The sequence below is a fragment of the Neodiprion pinetum genome, chromosome 5, assembly GCF_021155775.2.
Source record: "Neodiprion pinetum isolate iyNeoPine1 chromosome 5, iyNeoPine1.2, whole genome shotgun sequence".
NCBI lineage: Eukaryota > Metazoa > Arthropoda > Insecta > Hymenoptera > Diprionidae > Neodiprion > Neodiprion pinetum.
Genome location: NC_060236.1, coordinates 29,281,447 through 29,309,285, shown reverse-complemented (window position 1 = coordinate 29,309,285; position 27,839 = coordinate 29,281,447). Strand labels below are relative to the sequence as shown.

General features: G+C 42.5%; 1 protein-coding gene and 1 long non-coding RNA gene across 4 annotated transcripts in view; one reads left to right on the top strand and one right to left on the bottom strand.

The window, feature by feature from the left end:
• Positions 1 to 27,839, top strand: part of LOC124220147 (uncharacterized) — a 149,326-nt gene that overhangs the window by 33,720 nt on the left and 87,767 nt on the right. For all 3 annotated transcript variants that reach the window (XR_011177076.1, XR_011177078.1, XR_011177077.1), the window contains exons 2-3: positions 6,010 to 6,135; positions 25,426 to 25,546. This is a non-coding gene — a long non-coding RNA (uncharacterized lncRNA). The remainder of the gene's footprint in view (positions 1 to 6,009; positions 6,136 to 25,425; positions 25,547 to 27,839) is intronic.
• LOC124220138 (inactive tyrosine-protein kinase 7) lies at positions 182 to 27,455 on the bottom strand. The gene is made up of 9 exons (XM_046628610.2): positions 27,134 to 27,455; positions 21,099 to 21,413; positions 7,678 to 7,801; positions 7,153 to 7,586; positions 6,759 to 7,055; positions 6,032 to 6,595; positions 5,571 to 5,846; positions 4,970 to 5,155; positions 182 to 4,873 (listed from the first exon to the last, which is right to left on the bottom strand). The coding sequence occupies exons 1-9, from the start codon at positions 27,174 to 27,176 to the stop codon at positions 3,825 to 3,827; spliced, it is 3,288 nt and encodes a 1,095-aa protein (XP_046484566.1). The 5' UTR covers positions 27,177 to 27,455; the 3' UTR covers positions 182 to 3,824.

Sequence of the window (27,839 nt, the reverse complement as noted above, 5' to 3'; positions counted from 1 at the left end):
CGTAGAGATGAATTTTTGGGTAATTTTACTATTTCCAAAAATGTAGGAGGAATATGGCCACGAGGGAATTACGATATATTGAAAGAAATAGTCGAAGTATATTCGATTAATTTTTATTTCATCGTAGCATAATATGTTTAATAATAATAGAATAATTTCAGACGTAGGTATTATATAATGTTTTACATGTAATATGTATATTGTATGTATTTATATAATTTATATAATAATATTTATATTCATTATGTATAATATGTATATTATATGTAATGTGTGTATATAGTATAATAATTATCGTTTAGATAAAAAAGTACAAATATTTACAAAATTACGAATTTAAAAAAAATAATGTTTAATTTCGTTACTCAAACTGGGGGATATGACCAACATTGTACATTATGAATTATTTATTTGCATCGCGTTATGAAACTGTATTTAAGGTATATATAATTAGCTAGGATATTTCTCGTGTTCAATTATTTGTCATTCGGTTGACTAGATATTTGTTATTCATTTGATAAATTATGACGCACGAGTTACGTATTTGCAAAAAACCGGGGTTTTCACGCTTTTCCAATTCCCATTACATAATTTCAATTTCTTCTATTCACGATTTCAATCAAATCCGAATGTTCTTCAATATTGAATTAATTTTTATAATAATAGCCACATGTCGAAGGTGTACGTTATACCCTGTGTTTAAAAAAAAAAAAATCAAACTAAAATCAATCTTCAATTTTCTCAGATCTTAAAACCAAATCACCGACTTTCAACTTACGGACGCTTTCGAAAATTTAATTAAGTTTTCACATACTAATTGCAATACCGAGTTTGCCCAACAGTTTTTTTTTTGTTTTTTATTCGCACACAAGTACAGTCGTATCACGATAATGCAATATCACACGCACAGTAAAAAACTGAGAATATTTTTCTGGGTTGACAGAGAAAGCACATTATTATAAAACTAAATCATCACGGTCTCAAGCGATGAATATATGATGCAGGTGATTATATTATCAGTATATAAATTTTAATATAATCCGACAGCTTAATATGTGATTATACGTATGAATTCATGAATATTATTATTGGCAGTGTTTGTAAGCCTATAGTTATGTATTTATGCGTATGAATATGTGAGTGATTATTACAATATATGAGTAATCGATAAATAAGCTGCAAAGCGTACATTCATTCTTGCAGACCATCTGTATAAAAAGATCAAGTCAACCCTGTTTTTTTTTTTTTTTTTCTTTCAAATTCGTTAATTACAACCGGGACAATTATTTATTGTTTCTCGGCTGTTGGTTGTCCATGAAAATATGAAGCACTTTCCCTGTTCCATTACGATCTTGTTTCATTTCAACATTACGTTCATTCGATCTTGACGAGTGTCGCTTCGGGTTAGGTTACGCCTATAAAAATTACGTCAAAAATTAAACGTCTAAAAAAAGACTTGTTGTTTAACCACGTTCGATTTCGTATTAAAAAATGGCACTTACGACCTAACTGTTTCAAATGCGTTGACAATTCAACGTTAAAATTTGTCGCGGTTCTGTATTTGTTGTATAAATATTTAGCTTTCAAAAATGTTTCACACTGGTCGCAAAAGCCGCAGCAACAGAGACAGGTGTCTGAAGCACATTTATAATGTATAACATATATGCATAATACCTAAATGGTAAATACTAATTTATTTATTACTTTATTTTTATTATTATTATTAGTAATATTATTATTGTTATCGTTATTTTTAATACTATTATTACCGTTATCGTTATTTTTCATCATGCGGTGGATTTTATACTGTGTACGTACGTATTTGATACAACACAAAATTTATAACGTATATGCGCAATTATATAGGTTTTTTTACCAATGAGCATGTCGATATTATTTAATGTTATGAAATAAATTATATTTTATTTACACTCAAATAGCCTCTAATAAGGCCATTGTAGATTTATTACCGTCATTGAATTAAAAACAAAAAAATTCACAAATACAAAAACTTGATGAAATTGAAAATTTATTTTTTTTCTAATTATTACTTGAGCAGGCAGCATTAGATTCCTTTCATTGGCCGAAGTTAACTTTTTTCTTCTTCTGACTGAATCAGACCTCTTAAGAGATCACGAAACTGCACATTGCTCGATCGGAAACGGAATATTTGCGTTTGTTCTTATTTTTTTTTTTTAAACATAACCAGACTTCCTATTAAAAATTTCCGAGCAATTGATTGAAGCAATTGAAATTACTCTCATTATTATCATCGTCCTAAATTTCATTCGAAGTTTATTCTTATCATTATATATAGTACGTATCTTGCATGGAAAAACAAAAAAGAAAATTACAAAGAAATAACGCCACAGAAATATTTTTCATCGTGAATATGAATGTTTGAGTATTTTCAGTCTCGAGTTGTATCCGGTGTAAACTTTGGATACTCTGTTACAGTTTTTAGTCATATTCGTACCATACGTCAGGATACGAGTTGAAAAGAATGGATTCATTCGTGCAATCGCATCAATACATGCGCTATAGTAGTCACATATTTCATGCGACGTACATGTTATACATAAAAAATTTACAACTTCGTTTAAATTCGATTAATTTTTTTATGTACAAGGCCATTTTTTTTTTTTTTTTTTCAAATTGTTTTATTTCATTAATCCTCCCTGTGTAAAATTATTTTATCGATTTTATCGTTAAATTGTAATCGATTGTGATTCTGTGGCCCTTTTTGGTCGAGTTGGATAGTAGAAATCGTATGAGTAAATTTAGGTATTTTTCTCCGACTTGATATGATGGCGTTACTTGCCTAATTTTAATGCAACGTTTAAAAAAATTCTGCCGCATATTCAAGTATGTATAATATAAGTACGTTATATCGTTATGTTTAAAATTATTCGATGTTAGATGAATCAGACTTAGAATTAATCCTACTTTCGACGATGATTACAAAATATTGTATTGTATTGTAGGTATACTCTAACCTTTTCTCGGAGTGATATTATCGTTATTATTATTAATGCTATCGATTACTGGTGTAATATTACGGTTTTCGTGCATTTTATATCGGTTAAAGTTCGTAGGCTTATGCGAAATCGGTATTGAACGGGGCGGAGTTACTATCGGATATAAATATTGTTTTATCCTTAGAGAGCTAATGGACGATTTCGAATACTGCAACTGCGCCAATCACTCATCCACCAATTGAAGTCAGTTGGTGCAAATTTTTTTCACATCCACAGAGGAACGCGAATTTTTCAATTTCGCGACCTTGCCACAGGTGGTTGACAATAAAATTTTCTGCTCAACATTTCGTGACCGGTATAATCACTTGCGGAATTTTTCGTTCAAAAATCAATTCATCAAATACAAATTTATAATCTTGAACGAGAGCTTTCTAATTGAGACAAATATCCGAAGATATGTTTACTTTGAGCAAGTGTCGATTCCGTCACAGCGATTTCATTCGTACAGATTCTAGTGTCGATGTTAATCAGGTTTTAGAAAAAAACAAAGTGGGAAAGATCTTTTTTTCCTCAATTTTAGATTCGAAACGGTGAGAGTACAAACCGACTGTCAAAGATGACCGATTTCGTGTCTGTCAAAGAATCTTATCCAAATCTTGAGTATCAAATCGAAGGTCATTGGACGCGTTACAGTATTTCTTATTCTTTTTTTTTTTTTTTATTCATTGAGAATTTACTTTCCGTTAGAAAAAAAGATACAAGTGAAAAGGATAGAATGAAGATAAAAAATATGTATATGTGTTAAAAATGAAAAAAAAGAATATAAATTAAAAAAAAAATAATAGCCTACGTTGAAAGGCAGCTATCTACAACAATTTCGCCTAATTTAATAACAACATCGTCGAAAGTAGGACGTTCCCTGGGATCGTTGGCCCAGCAGGTTGCCTGAAGCTCCTGAAGGGCCGGAGGCGCTGCCTTGTGGGCCTTCCAGCCGAGTCTCTGAGTTTTAAGCTGCGAAAGCACGGAGTCGTCGTTGAGCTTGTTGAAGGGCAGCTCGCCCTGGTGGAACATCTCCCACACTAGGCAGGAGAACGAGTAGACGTCGCTCTTCGTCGAGTACTCGTCCTCGTAAACCGCCTCGTAGGGGAGCCACCTCAGAGGGATGACCCGGTTGCGATGTTTCGCGTACTCCTGATGGTAGGGCTCCTTCGTCATGCAAGGGAACGATATCTTGATAGAAAAATTGCTCGATATCAGGCAGTTCCTTGCGGCTATGTCTTTGTGAACAAGTCGGTTGTCCGCGACGTGTTTCAGTCCCTTTGCTGCCTGGATGGAGAGGGACAATATCTGGGCAACCGAGAGCTGGGGGACCCGCTTTTTCGCGTCGTGAGTCGGGCTGGAACCGCTGTCCTTCCGCGAGGCGATCAAGAACTGTTTGAGGTCACCCCAGTCCGTGTACTCGAGGAGCATGTAGTGCGGTTCTTTTTCTCTGCACAGGCCAACGAGCTTAGCGACGTTTTCGTGGCTCAGTTTGTGCAGCAGATCGAGTTCCCGCTTGAACTCCTGCAACGCGTTCTCGTCCTTCGTGCTTGTCAGGCTCTTTATCATCACCAGGGTCTCCTTCTCTCCCTCGACCTGGTACTTTGAGCGAAATACGTCGCCGAACTCCCCGCGTCCCAGTGGCTTTGGATCCTTGAGGTTGCTCCGGGATACCGCGATCTTGTCGTAGCTCGATTTAGACTTCTTAGAGTGGTTGCTGCTTTGGCTCTGCGCTGTGTCCGCACCGTCACTTCTATGGGAATCTCTGTTTTCATTCTTCTTGGCTGACGATGTTTTGTGGTTAGTTTCTTTCAGCTCCGTTTGCTCATCGTGCACGTCTCCGTTCTCCAGTTTTTCTGCGGGGAAAAGTGTCGCGTACTGATCAGTACTAGATTTAAATCTACGCGTAATTGACGTCGTCGTGATGCTATTTTGACGACATTCGCAAATACCTTCAGCTTGCTCTTGCAGGTATTGCTGCTTCCTGCGCTTTCTCCTGTAACGACAGTACAGCATCAACCCGACCACCAAAACCATGTACGCTGCTGCTGCGCCCAGCGTTATGATCACTGTTCTTCCCATCATTGATTCATCCTCTTCGTTATTCATGTCCATATCCGAGCGGTAGCCATCTCCAGCTGTAGAAATTGAAATAAAAAATTCATTCTCAACAGGTCTACACTGTAATACTAGTTTTAGTAGATATGATTGTGGGACGGGATTAACGGGCAGGAATGGAAAATAGTTTGTCTTCTTTTTGGTACATCGAATGACTGACAAAGAAGGTATCCCAGGCCGATCCCTCTGATTTGATTTACTTTGTAATATCTTATAGTAGTCTGAAAAATTAAGTGACACGTATTTTTTTTTGTCTGCCATTAAACACTTTAAGGGGCTGAAAACGACCCCCAAAGATGTGCACCGAACGAGGTGATTTCTTGATGTGCTTGATCTATTTGAATCAAACTAACGCTGAAATGTTTTATTAACGAATGGAGACATTTCATTTCAGTACAGTACCCTGTCAAAATTTTGGCGTAGTTGTCCACTTACGTCGTACGATTAGCTGAACTTCTTTCGTCCTGAGTCCCCCGCTATTTCCGGCGATACAACCGTAGTTTCCCTCGTCTGCGAGATACACCTCTCGGATGTAGAGGCTTCCATTTTGTAGCACCTGAAAACGAGGGCTTTCCAAATCGTTAGATTTCAAATTTTTCATCCACTGTATCTTTGGCTTAGGATCTCCCTCAGCGGAGCAGTCAATCATTACGGAGTGTCCCTCGATAGCCTCTGTCAGATTTTGGGGCTGCACGGTGAACTTGGGAGCAACTGTTGGGGAGAATTACACACAATGAAAGTCGAAACTCAGCACGCACTAGAGTATTTTGATTCTTGTTTCGGATTGTTTTGCATTAAAAATCATCGCCAATCGTGAGATCTCACTTTTGATGTTACGATCTTATTCAAGCTAATGAATACTTCATTGTTTCAGATAAACGAGCGGAGTTACTCACTGACAACGTCGATGGTGATGGTGTGATTTATGGATCCCTGACTGTTTGTCGCCAAACACGTGTATCTCCCTTTGTCGTCCTCAACAACACCGTTGAAGTGCAAGGTACCGTTTATGTCTTGAACATGCGGGGGGAACTCAGTGCCATTTCCTTCTTTTATCCACTTCACAGTGGGCTCGGTGGCGCCGTGCGCTTTGCAGTAAACCTTGCTCGTCGAGCCGAGTTCGAGTCGTTCGTTATAGAGAGAAGAGAACTTTAGCTTTTCCTTTACCGCGAGCTCGGCATGCTGGGAAAATACCGATGGAAAACCCTTGGTGAATATCTCGCACTTGTAGCTACCCTTGTCCGACAAGTCGACGCTTTTTAAGAAAAGAGTTACGTTCCCCCGGCTGTCCGATACCCGGTGCCTCACCGGACCTCCGCTCTCTCGGAGTGGTTCACCGTCTTTCAGCCACCGGACGTGCGTGATTGGCGATTCCATTCCAACGTACGAACAGGACAATGTTGCTGGATCTCCTTCCGTAACGGTTATCGATTCTGGCGAGGAGACCAGGCTCGGGGGAGCTGATAAAGAGAGAAAATAAAAGTTTATAAGATGAGAGGTCTTGTTTGTTTGCAACCTCATTGGTCGATTTCACTTCAAGTCCAGGAAACTTGTCTCAATGCTAAAATCAATCGGACTATAAACTTATAGCGAACGAAACGGTTCCAATTCATCTCCACTCACTGGATATGGCGACCTGAACACTCATCGCCGTTTCTCCTGCTAAATTTTCGGCAATGCAGGTGTAATTTCCATCATCTTCGTCCAAACGTGCCTTGCTGATTATCAGCGTGTTATCCTGGACTCTGACCACTCCGGAATCGCTTATGATGTGACCATCCGGATTCTTCCAGTAGACTTTAGGTCGCGGAAGACCGGATGGTTCCAAACAGCTTATCTGCAGCTCCTGATGTTCGCCCACTATAGCCAGTTGGTTGGATAAGGCTGGTTCGAACGATGTGATGGATAGATTCCTCAGATCTGAAAAACGCAAGAGAATTCAGCATTGAATTACAACGAGGGTTTATTATTATTCAGGGTTCTCGGCGATCCATTCATTGCCGTCGTGTTTACTCACAAGCAATTTGCAACTCGGCGGAATAGACTTGCAAAGTTTCGCCTCTCGGTCCGTGACACGAATACATTCCCTGATCACGATGCTCCGCGGCCAGAATTACCAGGGTACCATTTTCGTACACTATTTTCTCGTCGTCAGATTCAAGGGGTCCGTTGTTGTCAAAGAACCACTGCACTGTGTCGGCATTTTCGTATTGGCAATGAAAGAAGGCCGGCTCACCACGCTTCGCTATTATATTCTGCGGTACGGTCTTTATCGTTGCTGTATCGTTACTCGGTATCACAAGGGGAAAATTTTTTCCCACTGGCGAAGAACCGACTTCGTTACGCGCCTGGCACGTGTAAACTCCGTTGTCATCGGTGCTTGATTTATGGATGTGAAGCTTCTTCTTCTTGGTCTCGATCCGCTCCGACTTTGACACACGTTCCGAGTTTCTGTAATATATGTAGTGGCGCATTTCAAAATCAAATCTCGCATCGTGACGGATTTAATTCACTGTTTTGGGTTCAAATGAAAAAAGCTTACTTGAACCACTCGTAGCGCATGTCTCCCGATCCTTCAACGTGGCATTTGAGCTCGATATCGATACCGGCCTTTAGAAGGTTTGGAAACTTTGGTAGTTGCAGTTGAACGTCAGCTTCGCTTATCCCTAAGGAAAAAACATAAAATACGTATATCAGTTTAGCGAGAGATTAAGAGATAGTGAGAGAGAAAGAGAGCTGGTCTCATGTTCTTCGTGAAATGATTAATCTTTGATGAGTAATGTTCATTATATTTTTATTTTGCGATAAAAGTTATTGTAGTTGATTTAGTTTTCACGATAATTGTTGAAGATCTCCATTCTTCACTTATAAATATTATACAGTGTATAATAGGCGAAAACATAGTTCAGTACACTGTTAGAGAAATTTAAGTAAACACAGACATTAGTCTCAGCAGATTCACTTTATATTTGTGTTATTTGTTACATTTTTCATTCAATTTATAATTTTCAGTGGTTTTCACTTACTATTAGTAATACATTGGAAAATAGTTAAATCGACTCAAGAAATTTCGTGGACCTGCTGGGACGTTTTCTTGTTTAACCGTGTATATTTGGTTCCGTAAGTTAAAGATGAGGTGGGATTTGATCCTTTTTTATTTAAATTTCACTCCATACGAGAGACGCGCGCGTTTCTTGATTACAGCCTGTCGTGGCATTGTGAGTATTTTTCTTTGCTTTCGTTTTTGTCCCGAGCACTTGGAGAGCAGTCAAAGACCGAAGTGCGTGGCCATTTGACGCCGGTGAAGGGTCCGAGGTGGTGTGAGCATTAGGCTCAAAGAGGGAATCTGGCAAAGTGAATTTGCGGTAAAAGAGTGTGAGACAATGGTACAATAAATAGTAAATTGCGTGAATGCTCGACGGTCTGGTAAGTAAGGGGGTACGTGCTGCGTTCCGCAATTGCGGAAGTGCCGCCCGGTGACGAGCGGGTGGAGCAACAGTCTCTGTAACTTACTTTACACACTTAACTTCGCGTCCGGGCGGTCGGGTGGGCTTCAATCCTTTGCAGGTGGCGCTCCCGTGGCGTAGCCGCTTTGCGGGATGGTTTACAGCCTGCTTTCATACCGGCCACTCGACTCTCTTTCTCTCGAAGTCTCGGCTATACTCGGAAAGCCGTGTTTAAACGCACAAACGACATCATCGAGATCAAAGGGACCGCGCCTGCAACATCGCGTGGAGCACGAAGAGACAGAAGGAAAGAGAGAGAAAAAGAGAGTAGCGTTTATTATTATCATCTCCCGCGCAAGATTAACTTTCGTGTAAACACGACCGTGGAACGGGACGAGGTGGAGCCAGAAGAGAAGACCGAGACTTGGACAACAGCAACGTGCGACAGCCAACCGGCGTCGAATCTCCAACACGTTTTACTATCTCGTCTCGGCCTTTGGCTCAAGTAACTATCTGAACCAGGAGTACGTTACAAATGAAGCTAGCTACACTGACAGCATCGCTCCGTGATGGGGCCGACCTCTCGAGTCGTCAGGGGAATAGGTGACGACTGAGGAGTAGAAATAGATACAGAAAGAAGGGAGAGAAAAAATTCGAAAGAAGCTGTACTTTAAAGGTTCTCGTCTAGCGTGTGTGCAATCTTTTGGGAACAACAAAATTATGTTCTCGTGAAAGACGTGAAACAAATGGGAGCCGTTTTCACAGCATAATGATATACCAAACTTTATCTGAATAATTAATCTTTCCTCTAATTTAAGCAACGTAAATGTGTCGACAGACCATTCGGATCTTTACTGCACGGATGGCTTATGGGATGAATGAAATTGTGGATCGTGAAGGGTACTGAAGGTCAGAGATTGGCATCTTCGTGCGAATGCGATGAAGTCTGAATATAGCGGAAGGTACTGTTACAGACTTGAACTGTTGGTGAAATGCAGAAGCGGTAGATTTTCATCATCAGGATAAGGAAAAGTGAGAAAGACGAAGAGAGTTGGAGTGAAAGAGGCGATGTAAGAAAGGGAAGCTGTAATGTAAACGCGTTTTAGGGAAGCAGCGGAAGCAGCGACCGCTGCAGCGATCCGCGGGATGAAGGACTTGAAAGAAGACCGCTGTAGCGTTGAGACGGAGAGATCGCCTTGGCTTGGGGTGGGTGGTCCAAGGAGGTGGCAGGCGCTACTATTTATCCTAGGCGAGCAAACAAACGACGCCAGCGCGGGTCTCAACCCGCAAGCTGCGTCCAAAGCTGGCTGTCGCAAAGCCAGCGACGGCAGCCACGGCTTCTCCAGTCCTGCAGGTTTAAACAGTTCAATTACGTCAACACGCTTCAAGTCCGTTGGTCCTGGAACCCCCGTTTTCAGAGACACTTCACACGGAAGTGTACGTCCATGATACGCGGTACAAAAGGAAGAGAAATAGTCTGCCAAAGCGAAACCATCAGCTTCACCGAAGCGTCAAAGTCCTCGGAACACTATGCACATGGGATTTGGCTAGACCGATTCTAGCTACTATTAATTTCTAAGTAACACGAGTTCAGACATTTGTTAAAAGAATTCAGATGTTTATGAAAGGAGTGTTCCGTTGCGATGTTTCGAGAATCGCTTGGTACACAAAGTTATTCGAAAAGACATGGTGGTGGTCTGTCTTATATAATGCATATTGTGGATGAATGAAATGATTCTTAAATTAGTCTGCTTTCAATCTTATCCAACTGATGAGTGAGAGAGTTTCGTTCAATGCCTTGCAGATGGCTTTTATGATGTCTTAATGACGTCTGGTGGTATTTCAAGAATATTCCGCGAAGAGGTGCACGCCTTTACGGTGTCTTGAGTTTCCAATGCAATCCGAACTGTTATTCAGTACAAAACGGACGCCCTAATGATGACCAGCGGATTCCTTAGTGAGCTCTGAACAGTCTGATGGGTTGCGTCAAGTTTTATAGATAGTGCAAAAGTTCCATGAAGAAACTTTCAAGGTTCGCTTCTCGGATGTCTCCTTTACACGAACAGGATAACGAAGTGTGCCAATGTTGCACAAAATTCTATGATACCCACGAGAAAGTAGTTGCCGAAAGTGGATTACTTCGAAGATTTGCAAATTGAAATTGGAAGCGAGTCAGTAAGTTACCTAAAAAGAAGTACAGAAGGGTAAACTGCACATGGATACACTTGTGGCAGGTCTTCAAAGTCTAAAATAGTCATGCACAGAAATGCGAACCTATCTCTTACGTGTCTCTGAACGGAAGTACGTAACGTGTGTAACTCGACAGGGAGATACACACATCACGGTTGTGCGATACCTGCATCGTACACATTTGACCCGGGGAAGGTGAAGGAGCAGCCAATTGGCGTGTGGATCCAGGGGAAAGTGGAGATGCTCGCGGCGGCGTCGAGGGGCTGCCAGCAACGGCGTTGCCAGGGTAACGAAAGGCTGGGGCGACGGGATCGTGAGGGTGAACGAGGCAAGGGAACGGCGGGAGGGAAAGGAAGGACAGCGAGGGGTTCGGGGCAACGGGGAGGGAAGGCACGGTCGATGCAAACCCACCATAAAGTTTTATGGGCCCGGCTCTCGGCAGTCGGCCCTCCAGACTGTACACCTAGCTGCTGCCACCGCCGCCGCTCGCTATCCTGTCCGCCTGCTGCCCCAGCACGTCGTCTGTCTACACTCGGCACGTTGAGCGCTCTCTATTCTCCTCTCCCTCTCTCGCTGTCCGCACATATACACGCACAATGAACGTAGATGCATATGCCCACGAATACCCGGGTACCACCAACTCGGCGAGGCTTGTCAGCGTAAGGAGTCGACGCTGATGGGGAAGCAGGGATTTCGCGGGTGAGGGAAATGGCCGTGAGCCCTTGCAGATGATGGGGTGGGACGCGTTTGCCGAGAGTCAAGGGCCTGAAAATCAGGCTGAAATCCACCCCGAATTTAAGTTGGGCTAGGCTCCGGAGCTCGCTGGGGGCGATAAGTACCCATTCGCGAAGTTACCCAAGGTACCCACCAACCTACCGAGTCACGATATGCCCTCATACCGGGACTCCACACTCTGCCACTGTAGAAGTTGAACGGCAGTGCACCATGCTGGGGCTTCTTTCGAAGCATGGCGTCCGACAAAACCCACGAAACCGGAGAAGCCCTTGTTTTTTTTTTTTTTTTTTTTTACTTGACTTAGCTGGTCACTGACAAGCCCATTAGCACTAGTACTCGATGCGCAATTCTTGGACTGTAAACTGTCAGGACTAACCAGGTTACACATCTATCATGGCTTTTGAACAAATCTAACGGGCTCGGCGTGGTGAATTTCGTAAGGTGCATAAAGTACCTACTGATGACAATTCATCATGCGGAGTGGAAACAAAAGTACTTAGTGAAAAACTTGGAAGGTATAATGGAGTCGCTGGTAAAGGATGTACGATGTGGATGTATGGTTTCCTCGAAGGTGGCTTCACCCTCTGGCCGATTCGCTTTCCGATGAGAACTCCTCGTGGAGATATATAGCCGCTGCTTTCATAGTCCCCGCAGCCCGGTCGCGAGCCGGTGACTTCTTACGCCGGTTGGGATAATAATTATACCACCCTGACGAGTTTCGTATTCTACAAGCTCGTCGCTGGTATCTGTACGCGGCGCACGTTTCTGATATCTGGCTCACCAGGGGGCGGAATTCCCGTCTCTTTGAATTAGGAGGTCGCGTGAAGACAAGACGGTGCGAAACTCTCCGCAAACCACTGCAGGGTGCAGGTGCGCGCGCGTGTTCATAGTGTCAACTGTTTATGGAAAGACGTAGAGGTCGGTGACTCTTGTTCGCGAGTTGAATTTCATTGCAAGTTACTATGTTGAAATTTCAACTTAGAATTTATTTCCCAGCATGAATTTTTTGCTCGTTATCAGTTGAACATTTCAGCATTCATTTTACATCGTTGACAAATTTATAAAACGAATCCATGTGTAATGGTCCGTTCAAGTCGTTGAACGACCATGATTCAGCAGATACACCTCAGTAAACGGGAATACTAATTATGCATACCAATCGGCGGTGATCACCGGAGATCTTGTAGGTGTTCCGTGATTTATCCGCTCTCCGGATTGATTGTCGAGAGACGAAGCTTTATCAAGACGGATGGCGAGTGTCAAGTGATTTTCAATTTCCGTTGCTTTTTTCAGTAGTTCTTGGCCGTCTCACTGTTACAGCTGAACGTCGATAAATCGATACTAGTCGGTGACCATAGACGTTCCAGATGTAATGTCGATGGCAGTCCAGATTGTTATGCGTGTCTTGTTTCAGAATGGTGCTGAATTGAGTAATCGCATTACACGGTTTAAAAGTATAGTCTGTACCTGCAGGTGAAACAGTCAAGTATAAATTGCAGTAGTTTCACATCAAATATTCGTCACTGCATCTTAGACCCGCCACTTTGAATTTACCTGCTATATTCGCAACTGCTGTGTACCGGGTATTGCAGATACGAGCTTTTTAGCAGAGGTAATATATGTAACAGTATACAGATTAAAGTAACGAACACGAAGCGAATAATCACTCCCTCATCCGTTTAATCATCGTTTTCTCTTTAACCCGGTAGATGGATAAATTTGTACATGTAGCTACGCATAGACTTTATACCACGGCAATACGAAGATGAAAGCAGCTTTGCGGTTCACGCCCTGCATTCACAGATATGGGGTGCATCGTTCGAAAGTGGTGCACATGAAATCAAACAACTACGTGGTCCAGATACATCATTTCCAAAAGAGTTGATGCAATCACTGGCCTTTCTCGCTCTTGAAGCTAGGAACCATACTGCAGCAATGCGTTACCATTTTGTAATTGTGTACTATGGCTCGGCATCCATGGAGCTTGTGTCTGTCGGAGAATGATGAGTTTTTGTCTGAGTCGCTGCTGCACATATAGATCCCTTTTCTAATCACGTTTTAACTTGGACGTTGTCGTGAAGTGCAAGCCAATGGTTGAATAAAAGCTTAAATACAGTGTTTGACGAACGTTCTTTCGTGTTACAAATATTGCTTGAGATTATTGAAAATCACAGTCATTTTCCGGATGCATCTGCAACGGCATTCAATACAATTCCGAGAACCTAATCGATGTGGTGGAGACATTGGTCTCATTTGCATTACGAATTGACTCAAACGAATTTTATCCGTTTCGGGTCTTTCAGCGTCTACCCTGTCATGAGACACGATATTTTCTTTCTGATTCTTGTTTTCAACTATAAAGTAAATATCATTAGGTGACGAGCTCCGTTTGCGCGAGATCGGCTGCAGCGAAACTTTAGTCACACCTTTTTCAGCGGGTATGGCAATACTGACGTATAAATGAGAGTAACGTTAAAGTGAAATACCTAAATATTCCAAACCTTCGTTATTGAAAGATGAAACAGTTATGATTTTCACGATTTTCGATTAAAAAATAGGCTGTGATAAGACTTGACTGAACAGAGAATAGTGCTACGTGATGGAATACGTGGCTTATACATGTGAGAAACGTACAAGTGAAATATTCTCACATGGTTGATAGGCAAAAATTTCCAGGATCAAAAAAATTTTACATATAAACGAAGATAACTTTGCAGTGTGAAACGTGTAACTTAGGTTTTACTGTACAACCGCAACGGTTTTTGCACGTCTAAGGGCGGTGAATAGCGGTGGCCTTTGGCGCTGTGATTTACGGGGTCGTATCGAGGATCTCCAATTGCAAGTACGACCCACGATCGCACTTCGAAGCCTGCATTCGCCATGGCCGCAAGTCGCGTTGCAGTAACGCCGTTGAACAAAGAGGTCCCTGTTACAGCTCGCAAGATATTCAAGTGAAACTGTGCTGGTTGTCTGTCTGTACGACGCACTGGCGGAAAGAACTAGGTACGTTCGTAGGAATGTTTGTGATCGTTCCTTTTCTCTTCGCCCTGCTTACGCCCCGTCGCGTTTTCCGGTACAGTTGAATGAGAGCTAGGAAGACAAAGGGCGGTGTACGCGTACAAACAATAAACTATCGCGATAAAATCGAGAGAGTAAGAGAGAGAGAGAGAGAGAGAGAGAGAGGAAACGAGCCAAAGAAAGAGGTGAAATAAAGAAGGAAAGGAAAAATTCGTCGAAATTACGGATGCGAGATTAACGGTGAATGGAATTTCTTTCATCTCTGCGTTTTATTTTGCTGGATTAAACACTTCTCTTGACTCCATACACGATTTACTTTTTTCAAACTTGCAGAGGTTACAAATTTTCTTACGAAGTGGATGTTTTCCATCTCGTTTCTCACTTATGCAGTATTTTTCTGTATTAAGAAATCAACTCGAACCACCCTATATACGCGCGGCACAATAGGCGCACCGGGTATAATACGAGAAAACGCGTCCTCGTTCAGTCGACGGTATGTGTGCAGTGTTTTAAAAATGAAAGAGCCTGAGGCAGACTCAACGATTAGCTCACTCAGGTCGAACCAGAGCGCGCGAAACCTCCAGCTACGGTGCAAAAAACTCCAGAGGCGAGACAATGAAAATGCAAACCCCCTTACGAATTGAGTTCCCAGCTCTATCCAGGACCCCGTGTATAGGCACCCACTGTTCCACAGTTTGCGAACCACCGGAGCACCCACGATCCTTTGGATTCCCAATTCCAAATTCCAATTCCCCGGTGTATCCATCGATTAAATTGTTATAATTGGGCAGTGGTGGTTCGAAAATATGAAACTAGGAGTCGGTAATCAAGTCTTCGAACTTGTTAGACGTTGATTGATACCTCTTTCCATTGCCAGTGCTCAATGTCTGAGTCAGCATTGGACAGTATGGGCCGTTAAAGAATCAGACCATTGTTAGACCAACGACGGGTCGAAACGTTTGACACAAACATTGGTTTTGTTCATGAAGACCTAGTCTTCCAAGATTCTTCTTTCATATACATCGAGGTCAAGATCATTTCTACGTATCGTTAGACCAACACTCCAATTTCTTTGGCAGTATTTAATTCGGAGCTCCGGAGGTAGATGCTGGTATGTTTTTGTCAACTGCAGCAGGTTTCGGGATTAGGTGATCTGATCGTGCCGAACTGATATTCAATTTGGGAAGCTTCCAAGCTCGATAGCATGATTACCGGTCGACGTAATAGCGCCATCTAGACTTGTGCCTATCCAGCAGTGAGGCGATGATCTCGTTATGGGTAAGCAGTAGGGGGTGTATCTACCTCATGAAATGGAAACCCCTTCGCCCGTGAGTCGTCAAGCTGCTTCCACGCGCGACTATGAGATGTTATTTGTTTTATACAATACATACTTTGCGAGCATGTGCACCTGTGCCTCTCTGGGTGCGTGTATATGCATGGCCATTATATTTTTGCTTCTCATTTTTGCCTCCGCAACCTCTTTCCATTACTCTTTCTGGTTATTTTTATTTTTTTATTTCACTTGTACAGCTATTGCCCTCATCTAGCTCTATCCAACTTGCATCGTCTCGTGCTTCGCTCCTTTTTTCCCTTTGTGCTTATGGGCATGTACCTTCTTTCCTTTTTTCTATCGCATGAAAGACTCTTTCACGTTATTAGCCCCTGGGTATCGCGTAGACTTCTTCTCTTACCAGAATTACCGGATGGAAATAGAAAAAGAAATGGTTTCCCATGCTTAACTTCACAACCCTCGAGGGATGCTCGGCAGTCTGGATTGTGCTATGAAAGTATAACATCGTTTTTATTTGTGACTTGCCGAGTTGCAAGCTTTCCATCATCCGTTCGTCGAATCCTTCGGGTGGTGAAAAATCAAGGTCATAAAAAATTCACTTATGTTCCACTTAATTTTCGCCTCTTTCACTCACTCTCTCGCTTCAGGATTTCGCGGGTTCGTCGCTTACCTGTGTAAATAAATACACCGTGAGACGTGCGCTCGTGGATCACTGTCAGTCATCCGCCTGCAACCCTTGCATATACTCATATGAAAGGAAGAAGCGACGACGCCCACTCGAACTCGACGTGGAGAGTCTGATATTTTCACCATTGCTACACCCTAGCAGAGCGTGAAACGAGATCTTTTATACAATGCATACGTCTTGACAACTGACAACCGAAGCGAAAACGAATATACATCTTATCGTGCGACTGCAGCAGCATTTTTAATACTACCCAATGCTAACGTAAATACCTTGCGCAGTACAAAAGTGTCTGCTGACTTGAAAATACCGGGATTTCATTTCCAGGATGTAAAACATCATCGCAAAACTGCGTATCTGTAAGGGCTATTCCGCGTCAACCGGATCAGTCATCTCTCAGATATTTTTTTAATTTGGCATGTGGATTGTGTGGGACGAGTTAGATTTTTGTGCCAAAGCGCGAATCTCATAATGCAAAATTCGATTTTTTATTAACAATAACAAATTAGACTCCCATTTTTTTCAAAAATTCATAACTTCGGCAAAAAATTAGATACAATATATTTTTTTTTTTCAAATTACGCGGAAAGCTCCATAGAATTTAAAAAAAAATACGAAATGGTAAAAACAAGTTGTTATCAATTGTTTATTTAACAATTAATTTTTCAAAGATTTTCAAAACAGTGACTGACACGATCAAAAAATTTTTTTAAAATTCTGACATGTTCCTTGAACTGTACTACAACCTGTGAATTAATTCCAGAGGGGTGTTTTTCTTCGTTTTCGAGTAAAAAATCATTAAAGGTGTCGATGCGCATGAAATTGCGGCCCGCCGAGTCTCTACGTAATGGCGGGCGGCCGGTTGCCGTCCACCGCTACACCGCGGTGGCGTCGCAGCGTTATTTTAGAGTCATTTTCACGATGTAGGACATGATTGAAGAATCTGAAAAAAATACTGTACCTTCACAAGGCCTGCTCAAAGCGATAAGTGAAGTTTCAGGAATGTGTTTTTCACCGTTTTTTTATTACAGAGATTCAAAATAACGGTTACACACCATGAGAGTGCACATAAATGATAATAATTACATAACTTGCTACTTATTTTAAAATAAAAACACATTCTTGAAACTTCACTTATCGCTTTGAGCAGGCCTTGTGAAGGTACAGTATTTTTTTCAGATTCTTCAATCATGTCCTACATCGTGAAAATGACTCTAAAATAACGCTGCGACGCCACCGCGGTGTAGCGGTGGACGGCAACCGGCCGCCCGCCATTACGTAGAGACTCGGCGGGCCGCAATTTCATGCGCATCGACACCTTTAATGATTTTTTACTCGAAAACGAAGAAAAACACCCCTCTGGAATTAATTCACAGGTTGTAGTACAGTTCAAGGAACATGTCAGAATTTTAAAAAAATTTTTTGATCGTGTCAGTCACTGTTTTGAAAATCTTTGAAAAATTAATTGTTAAATAAACAATTGATAACAACTTGTTTTTACCATTTCGTATTTTTTTTTAAATTCTATGGAGCTTTCCGCGTAATTTGAAAAAAAAAAATATATTGTATCTAATTTTTTGCCGAAGTTATGAATTTTTGAAAAAAATGGGAGTCTAATTTGTTATTGTTAATAAAAAATCGAATTTTGCATTATGAGATTCGCGCTTTGGCACAAAAATCTAACTCGTCCCACACAATCCACATGCCAAATTAAAAAAATATCTGAGAGATGACTGATCCGGTTGACGCGGAATAGCCCGTAACTAACTTTGCGGCACTTGCATGTCAAAATTGAATGAGTTACACAATTGGCATGAAATGAGCAATTATTTTTCACCCTTTCGACGATGAAAGAAGCTCCTCTGTTGTATTGGCTACTGATTGCACTACGAATTTGTGAAGTTTCTCATACGCTCTATTGAAGGGTTTGTATTTTAGCGAGCTGGTTTGCAGCTAGTGTCGTATATCACTTTACATGGATTACTAACCATCCATGAAACACTGGAGTTTGTGTAGGCATTTATACTTGTCGCCCTGTAATGAACGACAACTCTTTCCAACGTTATTTTTTCCACTTGAATGTTAATTTCGTCGCTATAGCACAATGCTGTTTGTAGGCCGGCAGATAGGATACAGCTAATTACTAGAGACCATGTATTAGTAGGAAGAGTGCAGCTACAGTATACTACTTTACCTACGGATGTGCTCGGACGTCCAAGTAAATTATATATAAAGATGAGGTACAGATTTAATGCGAGAAGGATTTGAAGAGGAATTGAATTCAAACATTCTTTTCCACACTGCATGATTCTTTCGTCGTTTCTCAATTATTGTTCTCGAGTCGATATTCCTACACCTTTATGTACGAATACGAAGAACGAGGGTAACGCGGGTCGTTCACGGTTATTATCGTTATTTTTCTTCACCTCCTCAACGTTAAATTCAACAATCATGAACGTAACATGTTTAGGTACCTACTCGTTGAAACACGACTCCGGCAACGACTCGTTGAATATTTTACACCGCCTGAGTTGGATTGGCGAGAGGCAGGGTACGAGTGATCAATTAAAAATATCGTACCTATATACAGTATATCCGGGTAGAGCTTGCAGAGTTTCGCAAGTCGGTGCCGACTTACGGAGTCCATAACTTGTTTGTCAACTCGAAGGAGAAAACTTAACGTTCGCCTGTATTAACTTTGGCAATCGGTAGACTCTTCGCGTAAATATTCAATAGCGATTGACGACGATGAAGAATGAAGTGTGTTTCCATCAATTTGTTGATTGTTTCTTTTATCATGAAATTGAAATCCGCATCGACGATCTTATCTATGCATATCATCATCATGTTTTGATTTTTCATTTTCATAGTATAGTGGTTTATAAAAATTGATTGGATAATTAGTTTCCCCCTTCGGCGTGATGTGTCCGTAATTGGAAATAATTTGAAAAATGAATCGAGAATCATGACTTCGTGGAATTTGTGCACCGCGGCTTTCAATAATGAGGCGAGAATTTAGTATTTCGAAAGTGATATTACTGTGGGTTCCGCAACTTGTACAGGTATGAGTTGTATAAAAATCCGGTATACGCATTTATAATTTGAGAAGGGCCAGGCAGTATATATACGTGTACTAACGTTAATAGTAGCTACACGGCGTACGCTTAGCAAGTGGGTTGCGGAGGTTCAGTGGTAGTTGGCGGCGATGGTGCGAGAAAGTGAAGTGCCAGGGTGTAGTAATAATAATTATGAAACGATACATGATAACGAGGTGTCGGTGCGCTAACGACGCCCCCGCGCGGCGACGTCTCTTCGCGTAATAATAATATGTTTTTCTCATAATATTTTCATTACTTATTCCTGCTGCATATGTATACAAGTTGATATTACGAGTACGTGTATATATTATATATGTATATTGTATCCGGCCACCGGTGGCAACAGCGTGCTTTGCCTGCTTGGTGATATTTCGCGCGTTGGATTAAGGATGGAAGTAGAATGAAAAAAAGAAAAAATAATAATAAAGAAAGCATAGAAGGAAGGAAAAGAAGAAACTGGCGAAAAAAACCTTTCTTTCCCTCACTTGTTTTTTTTTCCTTCCCGATGTACCCAGGGTGCGGTAACGTCTGCAGGCTATAATGCTGATTTGGTTCGTTTTACGAGGAAAAAACTGCTTCAGCAGCTTTTATAATACCCGGGATCATTAATATCATTGCGTTACTCGCGGCTTGTAGTTATACAAGTATACCTGTATTTACACCCCGTTTTATGAATGTGCGGAAAAATCTACTTTTCTGATACTCTCTCTCTCCGCAGTTATTCCTCCAGCGAGTCTACTACTACTCTCATTCAATGCGTGCGGGGGGAGCCAAATACGCCTTTCTGTCAACGACGCGTCAGGAAGGAGTCGGGACCCTCCACACCACCATCGACTGGTGACGCTGTATATTCAATGGGGAAACACCCGCGGTTTTTATCTCTGATTGAAATTATCACATTGTGAAGGGGTGGCCGGAATTTACACTTTATCTACTTTTCATACCCCGTCTGAAATTCTTCCTCATACATAATCGCGGTTGGAAAGGTTACTTCAAATGGTCTACCACCAACGATTGGAAAATTTTCAGTCCACTTATAAAATTATCCTTTCACACTCATGCTAAAATCTTATTGTAACGGCTACGAAACGAACATAGTAAACGAGTGTCACAGATTCCCCATTTTCATGTTCCGAAGTGTCTAAACATGGTAACGATCACGATGTAATACGCATAGTAGCTGCTACCATGTTCATACGGTACCGTTCGCATGATATCTATTACAAAGTGTGTACATACATTTAATGTAATATAGAAATATTGAGAAACACGTTTATTATCTGTTTGGCGTGTTCATGGAAACAAGCATTGAAAACAAATATCCTTCGAATTCTTCTACTTCATTGACGAAGTTTCATTCTTTTTCGCATCATACCGCCATTTATCGAATTCTCTGACCTCACCATGATTTCCGGGTTTTCCTTGACCAGTGGCCACCATGCAACTCTCAAGTCACATAACCACACCAACGCACAATGAAATATCGAACGGACAACTCACATTGAACGCTGATTGTCGCCGGTGAACTTTCGATGAAGAGACCGGTGAGGCGGTGGGTCGCTTTGCAGACGAAGCTTCCGCTGTCCGAGGTTCGGTCGACTCTGGTAATGACGAGGTCACCACCGTCCTGGTGTCGCCGGGGGCTTGGAGAGAGATCCTTACCCTCGAGGCTCCAGGAGTAGACGACATCGTTCCCAGACCCCGGGTCGACCTCGCATCTTAGTCTCACCGGAGTTCCTTCAGCCGCTGAGTGATCACCGGGACTCACGGAAAACGATAATCCAGGATCCCCGCTCTGAGCATCAGTCGGATCCACTGGAAGAAATGGAAAATCAATCTTCTTACTCAGTTTATTGAATCGTGTTGGGTTGGGTCAAGTTCATGGGTCGGATTATCTGTCTGATGGGCTTCTTGATTTGAAATTAATTGACAACTATGGAGTATCGCTTAGACTCTTGGGGATACCGAATGAACCTTGATAATGAAATGGAATGTGATTCTTGAACACGCTGTTCATCACTTTCGACATTCTGGCTCTAAAGTGTTTTCGATAAAAGTAATGAACTCGTGAACTAGTAAAGCCATATTCTTCTAGTCAGATAACCTTTTTACTCACTTACTTCGTTGAATGGTGTTCGATTGGGTCAAGTTCATGGGTCGGATTATTTGTCTGATGGGCTTCTTGATTTGAAATTAATTGACAACTACGGGGTATCGCTTAAACTCTTGGGGATATCGAATGAATCTTGACAATAAAATGGAATGTGATTCTCGAACACGCTCTTCTTCACTTCCGACATTTTGGGTCTAAGGTGTTCTTAGTAAGAATGATGAACCCGTAAACTAGTTAAGCCAATATTAGCACGAACACTTGTCAGGTCTTTATGAACAGGATATAAATTCGCGTTCAAAAATCTCTTGTATCATCCGTCGAAAGTGAGCGACGAATGCTCTTCCCGGTCCTAATTCTCAGAAATGAGGATTCATTTCGAGGGATAACGATCTTGAACTTTTGAGTGCAACTACACTTTCAGGGGAACATTGCGCATACTCCATTCCTGAGACGTTGAGTGATCTCTATCATTATTCATCAAAATCTAAGCAACGAGTCGGTTCTTTTTCTACTTCTGGCTTCTATTCTTCACCGATTTCGTCAAAGTCGATCAGTTGGCTATACATACATGTTTTTTTTTCACACGAAAGCTGCACGTCAGATACACACGCACGTGTGGCTATACGTGTATCGATCCTTCGGCTCGGAGCAAGCAGTTGTGTCATGCCATAAATCGTCCCGGACGGTCCCTCGCCCTTTTATCTGAGCTGCTATGCTGCTCGTCTACGTTACTCCGAGCCCTGATCGCGCTATAACTGCCCTATCTAGTCGTCCAGGTACACGGCCAGCTCTCCCCTGATCCCCTATTCCCCTGCTCGCTCTTGTTCGAATGTATAGTCCGTGCCAGTTGCGCCTTTAGTCCGACGAACCGAAATGCAACGATACCCGACGAATGGGAAGTGATCGTTGATTTGCAAGCTCACATTCCTACAGTATTGGGGGACAATCGAATGAAATTAATTTCCGTGAATTTCCGTCAGCTGATTTCTTTTTTCGTTTTAATTTTGAAAAATTTCTAAGTGAAAAACTACAGCTGGTTCCTTAGTTCCGAGTGTGCAGTACCTAAAATGATTACTCTAGGTCTTATTCAGCTGGCTTGCACTCTGCACGCTCCACGTTTGTAAGTTCAACTAGCCAGCTATCTCGAATGAAAAAGTTTCCTTCATTTGTTTTTTTTTGGCTCATCCTTTTTTTACTTCGTTTCGGGTGATAGGGGGGGGGGGGGACACGAAGACGACGAATGACGAATCCAGGGATCTTCTCGAGGGCAGCATGCGCGAGCCGAGGTTGTCAGTCGTAAAAGACCTGGCTGTTTACTCCGCGAGGAGAAAATTTCACAAGAGCCAGTATACCATCCACTGACGGTTATCAGTCAGCCAGCTTTCCCTCGTCCCGTACGCATTTCTCTTATTTCGTTGGATCAACCAAACTCAAACTCTAACTCAGCGGTACGTACTTAGCGGCATTTGATGTTATACGAGCCGATGACTGACACGGAGCTGAGACCGAGTGGCGGGGGCCGCGTGCTGCTGGAGTTGGAAGTCTGCCGAACCCTTTTATCTTCTATCTATCCCCCGCTCCTTCCCAACAACTCGCTTTCTTTCCTCCTCTCGCTCTTTCTTTATCTCATTTTTCTTCTTACCTCTCGTATATGTATATATATATCTCCTTCTGGCCCAAGGAGCGGCTCGCGATTACCGCCCTGGATAATTCCTTCTATCGGTTAGCTTCAGCATTTACCGAAGCCTATTTTTACGAGGCTGACCCCATGGGAAACATCGCATTCTCAGTTTTATAGCTTTTTTTACCTAAGGTTATATCGCCGGATGAGAAGCCCACACGATTGCCTTCGAGATACACTTGTCGTGACTCATTTTTGGCCTTGATATTACCGCTGGTCATCGCCTTGGAACCTGATGAAAATATACTTCCGAACCAGAGCGAAGGAGGAAAAAAAGCGAAGAGAAATTTCTTTGATCCTCCGCACGCTGCGGCGGTATTGACTCCTCGTTCTCTACGGTGCAGGAAACATTCATTTCAATGCTCGATATACGTGAGCCATTCGATGAATCGACGCAGGTATAACAACGACGTGAAAAAACGATAACGAAGAACGACTCTGCAGATCCGCGAACCGACTCTTCCAATTATTTTCTTCCCGCTCATCACGTGGATGCCGCATCACCCGATGAATTCGAAATCAGTCTTTACATTTTTCAACACCCATCGAAAGTTGCCTACATCCCGACAGGCAGGTTCGATGGTCGATGGGAACCGGGATGCGCCAAAGTTACGTACCTAAGAGTTTCTGAACTTTATGCTGGTTTAAACTTCTACACCGCTAAAATTGACGCTAACGTGATGTTACGGATGAAAAAAGTTTACGGTCTCAAAAGTTTGGTATCTTTCACAAGTAATTTATGGTGAAAATTTCAAAATACTATATTAAAGTTGGAGCAAAATCGGAGATGGTGAGGGTTTGTCATGGAATGCCCCGTATCTACTTATAGGATGCTCGAAAACAATGGGAGACTTATGATTTACTTCTTTGTTAATTTGCATCACATTTTTCCATTGTGCGGGTGGCTGTCCACGCATTCACGCGTAGTACCGACAAGATTTCCGTGAACGAAGATGGTACAGGTATACCTGCCTGCAGCCGCTGCATCACTGTGGCCTGCATGCGTCGAACAAAGAAGGTTTTAGTACCAAACACGTAAAAAAATGTGATGCCATTGAAAGGAAGACGGGCTTGAACCCTCGTCGGTAACCGGAGACGTGTAATTAGGACCACCGAACCAAGATGAATAGCGGAGTGAGTGGCTTGCCCGAGTGCATGGGGATATGCACACTCACCCTGCACCGCCTCAGTGCTGTCTCAAGTATTAATAATTAATCCTAGTTGCATTGAAGGAAATTCATGAAAGTTGAAACAACTTTTATTTCTCGAATGGGTAGATAATATATGCACACTCTCGCGATCATCGTTTCGTTCTCCTGTCGTCCACCTTTCCTCATTGCACAAACTTCGTATGCCTGGTGGTAACTTCGATGTAGAGTTTAACGTTCTACTGAGTCATTTTCCAGGCTTCTTCATAGAGAGTTGCATGCGGTTTCATGGTATACTGCCTTTAGATCAGTGTCCAGAATTTTACCTCCACCGCATTCCCACAACCGTCAGTAGTGGTACCACATGGAAAGTTGTGTAGCAGTTTCTTGGTGTACTGACTTCAGATCATGGACCAGAATCTTGTTTCTACCCCATTCCCACAACCATCAGTAGTACCACATGGAAAGTTGTGTAGCAGTTTCTTGGTGTACTGACGTCAGATCATGGAGCAGAATCTTGTCTCTACCTCATTGCCACAACGATCAGTATGGATTTGTTTGTACTTTGAGGATATCCCTTCTACGCCATAAAATGATCGTTCGAAACGGGTCGAAAAGCGTGGATTCAGTCATATTTTTTTCCCTCCTTGGTTCTTTGCAGTGGGTACCGTGGGCCCAACTGAAACCGTCGATGCAGGTGCCCGTTAATACGGTACTGGGCATTCTGCCCCACCGTCAGATCTCCGCTTACCTTTACCTTTACGACGAAGCGCGCAGGGCGCTCTCCTCCGATATTAGGTGGCTGCGGGATATAATATGCGGATCCCTCGAACCTGCAGCTTTCTTTCTCTCCCTCGCTCACTCTCTTATTTTGTCTTTTTCTAGCTTCCTTTGCGGCGTGTGCACACATCGAGCTCTGCTCTACGTCCATGTGCGAGAGCTGCCTCTCGCAGGATTCTTCAACCGGTTTCTCATTCTCATCCCGCAGACGCGGCAGTGTTTGTCGGTAAGTTAAACACATCCACACCCGCACACATACATTCAATGACCAGAACTGTGGGTCTGAACGTTTTTATCAGCAACCCCATTGTATTGGTTGATCGGCTCATTGTGCCTCTACGCAGACTGACTACGGTAAAACCTCTTATACATAAGAACAATGCCATGGCTGCTGTCGTGGCCTAACGAACTGCGTCTGGTCTATGGTGCATAGATGGTGCAGGCGACCCACGGGGGCCAGTGCATAACGGACTGCAAGGATTCGCAAAAAAGCAAACTCTCTTGGTCCGAAACTGTTTTACCCTTACGTTTCTGCTGCTCTAATGTCTGAATAGAGTTTTCGAGTTATTGCACAGGAAAACAATGGAAGAATCCCGCGTTGAAAATAAGTTTCGTAAGGTTATACTTTTGCACGTTCGCGAAGAAATATCGATCCAGTTCTAAGGGATGCTAACCATTGATCCATAACTTCGTCTTTAGCTGACATGTCAATAGAATCTCGCGAAAATGGATGCTCGTATTTAGATTTTCCGACTGTGGTCGTAATCCTATCGCACGCACACCCAAAGAGACCAATTTGAAAATAAATACTTATTTCTTTATCTGCATTGAATCTACAACGTTTCTTTTCGTGTATTTAACGTAAAAACTGTGGAACGTGAATAATTGGACCCTAGATTCAATTTGGAGCTCCGCTATGTAACCCTTAATCTTTACTGTTATGACTCACGAACCGGCGTTTATGGCAAACGATAAAATACGTGAAACGAGCCTGATTAGACAAACAGGGGTTGGTTTTCCGGGAGGTTTTTTTTTTTTCTCGTTATTCTTCTCGTTCCCTCTCTTTGAAAGGGAGGGTTTTGTGCGACGGGGTGACGCGCTGTTACAAAACTTCATATCCTCCCGTTCGCTCATGTAATTTCTGTCGAGGGTTCACTACTGCAACAACGATGAATCGTACACGCGATTGCAATTGCATAATTTAAACCCCAATTACATGACGACGACTTTAGCGCAAAAATTTGTTCGAAACATATTTTTATTCCCACTTTTTTTAAACGAGTTTATAATGTAAGACTTGCACGGCGTTAACGCCAATTAACTAATTGCCGCACGTATTACCCACAGATTACCTTGCAATTAAACGGTAAGTCACACCTCTCGCGCTCTGTTCAAGTAGAAAAAAAATTTCGTTTTCATTATAAAAAAAAAAAGAAAAAAGAAGGAGAGATGGTAAACGAAAAACATACATGAATAAATGTAAATATTTCGTCGCGTTAATTGGCGGGGATGGGGCTTTGAAAATCAGACTCCGTAGCCGTGAGGACCTCGGGATTTCAACTCGGAAGGGAGGTCGGTCTCTGGCTCTGATGGCTTCGGATCGTAGTAACGCGTACATGCATGTATGTACTTGGGCCATGATTCATCCCTTGTTCGACCGTGCGTGGCGGGTGAGCAGCGAGAAAATTACAGTGTTGTGCGGGGTGAAACGGGAAAATATATACATATACACACATACACACACACACACATATATATATATATATGTAAGAAATTATAAGGGTGCAAAATATAATCAGCGCAAATTACTTACGGAACAAGCTGCAGACTTGGATTAAAATCAGGGTAAACCACATTGTCACTGTTTTTGGTATAAGAACGGAGCTTTGCCGGAGCGCCGGGAACCGATTCGCGTTTTCTTCTATATCCTTGCTCCCTTCCTACGTAGCGTTTTATTACTATTTTTAATACCGTAAACTGACAAACTGCGAAGGCTCTTTTCGACTCTCCGTCCCTTTTCTCCTCTCTTTTATCTAATACTCTCACGTAAATGTCATTTTTTTCACGACGCCGGGCTAAGTTTCAGTCAAAATTTAAGAACCAACATATCCGGCTATCCGGTTAGACGCCGGCCGGCTCAAACGAAACGACGCGCGGCACTGGTACTGGACGCCCTGAGACGGGAATACGAAACAACGCCGTCTGGTGATCGTTCGAAACAGTCCCGGTTCGATGCACTTTGGCCAAAGCTGCGCAGCGCGCGCCATTCGCTGCGCTGACGCGACTTACGGTAGTTCTGGTCGCACCAGCCGCTGTTTGAGGAGCTTTAGGGACTCTGCATGCCGGACCATTTACCCTCCGATGATAGCAGGACTCTGTCTGATGGATCGTTCGTCGGTCTTGAACCATCGTTGACTCGATGCGTGACGTCACCGTGTTCAGGTAACGTTATATGTTGGTCCTGACAACTCCGCGAGTAGAACTACAGGCCCGAAAAGCTCAACGAGCGCTGCGTTATC